At 42.7% G+C, this 6979-nt stretch overlaps 2 protein-coding genes across 2 annotated transcripts in view; both read right to left on the bottom strand.

Annotated features, from left to right (window-relative positions):
- The window catches only part of DYSF (dysferlin), a 118199-nt gene extending 116427 nt beyond the window's left edge, over nucleotides 1-1772 (bottom strand). Inside the window, exons 1-2 of the mRNA XM_009290710.1 lie at nucleotides 1751-1772; nucleotides 1359-1516 (exon numbers count right to left, since the gene is read on the bottom strand). Coding sequence (XP_009288985.1) covers nucleotides 1359-1516; nucleotides 1751-1772 — 180 coding nt within the window. The remainder of the gene's footprint in view (nucleotides 1-1358; nucleotides 1517-1750) is intronic.
- Nucleotides 1624-6979, bottom strand: part of ZNF638 (zinc finger protein 638) — a 40942-nt gene continuing 35586 nt past the window's right edge. Inside the window, exons 21-24 of the mRNA XM_009290709.1 lie at nucleotides 5654-6653; nucleotides 3419-3511; nucleotides 2399-2517; nucleotides 1624-1937 (exon numbers count right to left, since the gene is read on the bottom strand). Of these exons, the coding sequence (XP_009288984.1) occupies nucleotides 1878-1937; nucleotides 2399-2517; nucleotides 3419-3511; nucleotides 5654-6653 (1272 nt within the window). The 3' untranslated portion in view covers nucleotides 1624-1877. The remainder of the gene's footprint in view (nucleotides 1938-2398; nucleotides 2518-3418; nucleotides 3512-5653; nucleotides 6654-6979) is intronic.

Here is a 6979-nt window from a genome sequence, read left to right as displayed (position 1 = left end):
AAATAATACAAAAAAAAAAAAAAAAAGCCCAAACAAAAATAATCTGCAGTTCATGAAGTTCTGTTCACGACTTCCCACATGACCTGCCTGTCAGACAGCAAAACTGCTCCGTCACCCGCAGGGACAGCCTGAAGCAAAGCCTTCGCGCTTTGGAGCCTTCAGAGCAGGCTCTGTCCTCTTTGCACGTACACGGCACGGACTTCAGGCGGTGGACAGGTATTTAGAGACGTTTATCGGCTCAGTATCATTCGACACCTTCAATACATGAAGTACAAGCACCTCTTTCTGCATACGCTTGGTCTTGAAGCAGCAAGGTCCTGCAAGTCTGAGGGACTTAGAATCATAGAATCACTAAGGTTGGAAAAGACCTCTAAGACCATCGAGTCCCACCGTCGACCCAACACCACCATGCCCACTAAACCATGGCCCTATGCGCCTCAGCTACACGAATACCTCCAGGGATGGGGACTCCACCACTTCCCTGGGCAGCCTCTTCCAACGTTTAACCACTCTTCCAGTAAAGACATTTTTCCTCACGTCCAATCTAAACCTCCCCTGGCGCAACTTGAGGCCCTTTCCTCTTGTCCTATCGCTTTTTACTTGGGAGAAGAGACCGACCCCCCTCACTACAACCTCCTTTCAGGGAGTTGTAGAGAGCGATGAGGTCTCCCCTCAGCCTCCTCTTCTCCAGGCTAAACAACCCCAGTTCCCTTCCTGGATCATCTCCCATCAAGGAACATGTTTCACAACAGCTACATGTGGGTGCTTCCTTTGCTGAAGTTCAGTTTATTTTAGTACTTTACTGATCAGCGGTCTGAAGACACAAGGATTTCTATGGCACAGGTACAACTTGTAGTATCACCACCAGGTAGAACCACAAAGTCCCTCATTTTCCTTGGACATGTAGGAACACTTCTGTACTCCCCTTCCAGGAACATAATTCAGCCAAAGTCAACTACCCAATGTCTGAAGGAGTGGCAGAGAAAATGTGGATTTTAAAAAACAGTCTTTTAAATAAATTTCAAGTGGCTAGGTGAAAAATAAAAGCTCAAAGCAAAGTCAATCAAGATCCAGACTGCGATCCGCTGTCAAGAGCATGCCAGCCAGAGACACAGACTGAGCAGCGAGGAACGTTCAAGAGCAGACTACAAACTTCAGCCATGCTGCTGAGTGCTCCACGGGCTTTGACCTACAGACCAGAACAAACTAGGGAGAAACAACCCAAAACAAACAAGCAGACTCCGTCACCAAGGAGAAACAGCAAGGGACAGTGACCTCCCTGGCTGACCGCAGTAACAGCAGGCACGCTAACGCAGTGCTGGAACAGGCTTTGCTCCCCTTCACGCCCTCGGCTTTACCTTCCCGAGGCTATCGTGAGACTGCAGAGGCGGTCGGAAAAAGGTGGCTGAAGGGAGCGTAACAATCCACAGGATCGCTGCAATCTTCACCGTGAGGGTCACTGCTTCGGGGCGGTATGGAGCGTACGCAGCCTGTGAAATTTCACCTGCCGAGAGCTCTGTGAAGCGGCACCAGAGAGAGATCTCTGGAACGAATTCCCTCCCTAGTCTCCACTGTGATCCAGAGAGTTAACAAAACACAATAAATCACACCAAACGCAGTCCCCTGGTGTTAACTATACAGTAAGAACATTTATTTCATGTCGACACTTGTAAAAGAAGTCTCTTCCACGTCAGATGATTTGATATACAAATCAAAGCCACCATACGTTTTTCTTTTAGTCTCTCTATACCGAGCTCAAATTTATACAACATGAATGCTTGTTTCTGAAACAAAATTACAAATTATATCATAACAAAATACACAAAATTGACTGGACCCTAAGTTTAATTCACTGAACGAATTCTTCTTGCCTCCGATCACCTTGAACTCTGCTCTTCCCCATCGTGATCCTCATCCTTCTGCTTGGCCATGAATTTCTGTAGAAATAAGGGCAGCCAGTGAGAAGATACTGCTATGTTATTCCTATTGTTATATGGAGTTCTGACCCCAAACCTAAGTTTTCTGGCTGCCGAACTGAGCTTTTGGTCATTTTATATCTGCAAGGTATTTTTAGCCAGTCGGCAGCTTCAGCAAGCCGGGAAATCTGACAAAACCGTGCTTTCGGACACATCACTGCATCGTTTTTAAAAACCGCTTCTTGAAAAATGAAGGGAAGACAACAGCTATTCCCAGGCCTTCCTAGGTAAGGAAGGCTTTATGTAGGCGATGAGCTTGACTAATTTAACAATACCTGCGTCTGAGTTTAAAACTAAAACCCCTCAAAAGTATTAATATGAGCTTCCTATGCCACTAGGAAATTATTAGCACTCGTTAAAGCAAACGTTTTTAGAAGGATATTCTTTCCACCTCTGTGTGTTTGGAGAAGCTTCAGCATTACCTCCATATTTTGCTGATGAAGCGGTGTCTTGCAGTGATTTTTCACAGACGTTTCATCTGCGTAGAACAGCGAGCAGATCTGACAGAAAAAGCCTGCCTTTGGAACTAGGTAATCCAAATCTGAAGAGACAGCACACATTATGAACATGAACAAACAGCATGAACAAAACACAGCTTTAAAAAAAAAAATTAAAGCATGAACAAAACACAGCTTTAAAAAAAATTTAAAAAAATCAGATTCCTTTAGCCAAATCTGTAGAATTTGTTATTACTGGAAGGAAGTTAGTTACATTTTTTTCAGCATTCAAAAAATTAGGCTTCTAACCCGAGTTGGTCACCTGCCCTACTTCCAATCAACAGAGAACGAGACATACTTTTCTGAGAATAGGACAACTGACCTTCTGGATCTGAAGCTCACTGCAACTACTTCAGCGTCTTTTGACCTTAAAGTACGTTATATACAACTCATTTGCCAAGTTTAACCTCTGTCCTGCAGTGTGTTATGCAAGCATTGTCTGTCACGGAGAACATTGCACAAGCCATCAGGCAAGGATCTGTATTTTCCTAGCAACTTCTTTTACGGTTCAAGTGTATCAGTAGCTTTTATATAAAAGTATTTTAGATAAGGATCTTAGAATATATATATACACACACATTTTTAAAACAATGTAAGCAGTTCCCTCCTTCCTATAGATTGAAAGTTGGTAATAAAACTCATAACAGGATTAGAACAGTAGACAGATATTACAGTGCACTGTGCTAATTATAAATACATTAGCCCATATTTGTAAATTAAATTTTAGGAAAAAAAGAACTTTCAACTTTGCTGCTGCTATTAAGCCGACAGCAGAAACTTGTTAAACATGCATTTGTAGGAGCCAAGATACAAACACAAATTATGGGCCATGACTTCAAAGTTAAATGTGGTAACGAGGCAAAGGAGGCATTTTCAAACGGGCAAGACAGCTGTCTTCCAGCAAGAAAAGTACGGAGCACTTGGGGTGGGCTTTTGTGTTTTTACCTTTTGGAGTACTCTGCGTCTTTGATGCATCTGAAGAAGCCATTTTCTTCCGCTTAGACTCTGGTTCTTTATCTCCTGATCCCAGCTGATCTACTGGAGGCCATAAACGCACGTTAAACAAAGGTATCCGCTAGTTTAAAGGTATTCTGTACCTAGCTGTAATGGCTGGTTACTGCTTGAAGCAAACTGTTTTCTACACTATCCGGTTCGGTCTTTCCACAAAGCAATTTTCAGGAACTCCTGACATCAATCCCGCGGCCAAGACTGCCAAAGGCAGCCCCGGTGCTAAGGAGAACGACTCCAAAAGCGCTCTTGACCACACGGCACTCTTCACAGAAGTACCACCGCCGCTCTCAGCCGCCTTCCCCTACAGCTCTTATCAGCAGCTTCAAACCAACTTTGCGATTACGATCGCACAAATCTCAACTTCTTTGTAATACAAGCCACCAAGCTTTCTGGAATTAATCTAGCTCGAGGTCCAACAGCAGTGTTTCAGCTTCCTTACAGAACCAGTCAGAGCCTACCGAATGCGTTACCGGATTAACCAGCTCTAAGGAAAGATCAAAATCAACATTTTAAGATTTTTCTGGAGACGAGGAATTTGACAGAGTCTCTTCTAATACAAGATAAACAAGGTGTTTGTTTTTTAGACTATCAAAGCAGTCCAACCGGCAGGTGAAGAGTCACACATCAAAAATATCTGTTTTCTTTCTATCTTCAAATAATCTAGATACCTATATGTCCTAAACAGGGTTAACGCAGTAAGTCCATTCCCTTAATAACAAAAACCAGGAAGCTGTCGAAGGAACGCAGACAGCACCACTCTTGCATCCCCGAGATGTTTCAGCAGATTGTGAGTACCTCCTCGCATCATCAACACACGGAGTTTCAGATTTGGCTCTTTACCAGCTGCAGACTGACTGCCCTCCTTTTCACTGCTGGCCTGAGGCAAGCAATAAACCGTTTCCTATTTCGCTGCTGGAGTCAGATTTTAGGACTTGACAAATACGGTTTTACCTGCTTTAACCTCTCCTTCCCACTTTTCTTGTTCTACTTCTCAAACTCAAGAGGAACTAGTCCTTTCCTAAGCCACCTCTTTTGCCTGAGGTTTTTACTATACCGAGTATAGTAAAATACTATACTTATTTACTGTGTATCAAATATATTTATTGTAATTTGTCACTACCAGTTAGATCAGAAATCAACTCAAGGGCTTGGATATTTTAAGAGGTCTTTTTACAGCTAACTTGCTAATAGAACATAGAAAATATTTTGCATTTTTAGTAAATGCTTTTGTTAATCATGGGGAAGCTTATGTTCTATAACACTAAGATGATTAAAATAATATAAAACATTTAAATATTTTTGGGTGTGTATAGAGTCAACTAATCCCTTTCCTAATGTTTGCAGAAACTGAAGTTTAAAATACTCTGTTTTAAGCAAGACGTCTGCTGCTTCTGCAGCTCCTCCGTATCTGCACTACTCCGGTTGCCTCTGCTACGCAATGAGTGGAGAAAAGCTTTTCCAAAACATTAGAACAAAAGGTGCTGCGTCAGTGCTCAGCCACATCAGCAGAGACAGAAAGAAAACTCGGGACTAGCGTACTGCATCACGTAGAGCCTTCACCCACGCTCTGGCCAAAACCCTTCTGTCTGTTGGTTATATATAGCTCTCCCTGCTTGGCTCTGTGTTACTACTTTCTTAACCCTTTGCTAATTCCATGCTACAGATGATGTTCTACATTTTTTCCTCTAGATCCAGCTTGGAAGCCATTACGTCTTTGTATCTGTGCGTCTATTTAATTTGACTCACCTCAGTAAAGTTTGGCCCTGTAATTACAGACTATAAATAATCTGTGTTAGGTAGTTTACCAGGCCTTGCATTAAAAGCGAGAAAAGAAACTATTTTCCCCAATTTTAGCCATCATAAACTCCAAATGAACACTGCAAATCACTATGCAGCTTCATTTTACATCAAAAGGAAGATGCATTGTAAAATGCATTAATAAAATATCCTACCTTCAGGCCGTTGCTCACGCTCCATCTCCTGGAGCGTGATGGAGCGTGATGGAAAAAAAAAACGCTGTTTTTTTCCCCAGCATCTCTTTCATCAACTTTGTCAGAGATTTGGGGTTTTTCAGTTTCCTCTATTTGCTACAAGGGTCTCTGTGCGTGGCACTGATTACAAGCATCTTATTTTCTAGTTCCCCTCTAGAAACTATGAGAAGTTCCTTACCTTTTGACTTTGAGATTGCAATAATTTCTTCTTCTGGACTCATCCCTCCTAGAATTTCCATTTCTTCTGGTCCTGCAACAGCAACAATATCCTCCTCTTCTGGTCCTGCAATGGCAGCAATTTCTTCTTCTTCTGGTCCTGCAACGGCAACAATATCTTCATCGTCTTCCTCCTCGTTCAGATTTTTCCCTGGGGAAGTATTTTCTTCTTCCTCATCCTCCTCTCCAACTTCATCTACTGTAACAAAGTTTAGTTCTTCTTTTAGACGATCGAAATCAGCCAGAAAATCATCTTCATCTTCGTTAACTTCATCCAAAGTCACTAGAGGGTTATCTTCGTTGTCCTCTTGTATTTCATCCACTGTCACTAAAGCACTGGGATCATCAGGCACCTGGGAGGAAGCACAATCCCCCGTATCCTCAGCAGTCACTTTATCATCCTCCTTCTGTTTCAGCACATCCTCAATATTCAAGTCCGTAGGCTCGTTCAGAGGCAGCTCTTCCACTTCGCCGATTTCATCTACAGTTACCAAGGGCTCGGCTTTCAAATCCTGCTCCTCAAAAACTGACCTAGGGATGTCTTTATGAGAACTAATGTCCTCCTGTTCAGATATCTCATCCAAAGTAACAAGCGACTGTGGATCCTTCACTGCTTCTGACATAAGTTCTTCCTCTTCCATCACTTCATCCACTACAACCAGGCCCTGCGGGTCACTGAGCGCTTCTAAATTAGCAACTCCCATTAGCTGTGCAGTCACATCCTCCTCCTCACCGATTTCATCCAAAGTGACAAAAGAGAGTTCGCTTTCAGCAATGCGTGCTATGGAGCTTTTCCCTTTCCTCCTCTTAGAACTAGGCTCAGAAGAGGAGTTGGTTTTAGCACCATCTTTTCTCTTTCCCCTCGGTGGATTTCGCCGCGTTTTAACGGGAGACTCGATTTCCTCTACGACCTCATCCACAGTAACAAATTCATCCAGGTTAAATGGAAAGAGCTCTTCTTCCTAGGAAGTGTAAAAATGTGAATGGAACGAGTTTAACATCCACCCAGTGACACAAACACCTCCGTCCACAGAGTGCCTAATGAAAAATATCTACATGCTGAACCTGGCTGAAGGGGAAAAAAAAAAAAAAAATGCAACTTGACTTAAGGGTAGAAAACAATTTTCAGGCCTTCAGTCTCATGTCGAAGAGTTTTCATTATCGGCGTTTGTGTTAAGTAAGCAGATTTAATTCAGAAACCCAAAGCATATTTCAAAAACACAGCGGATGAATAGGCGAAATCTGTCTATTAACAGAACTGGGCCGATGCCCTGAATACTCATGTATA

The sequence above is a fragment of the Aptenodytes forsteri genome, unplaced genomic scaffold (genome assembly GCF_000699145.1).
Source record: "Aptenodytes forsteri isolate BGI_AS27 unplaced genomic scaffold, ASM69914v1 Scaffold236, whole genome shotgun sequence".
NCBI classification, from domain to species: domain Eukaryota; kingdom Metazoa; phylum Chordata; class Aves; order Sphenisciformes; family Spheniscidae; genus Aptenodytes; species Aptenodytes forsteri.
The sequence above is the reverse complement of the archived record's forward strand: the minus strand, read 5'-3'. Positions and strand labels throughout refer to the sequence as shown.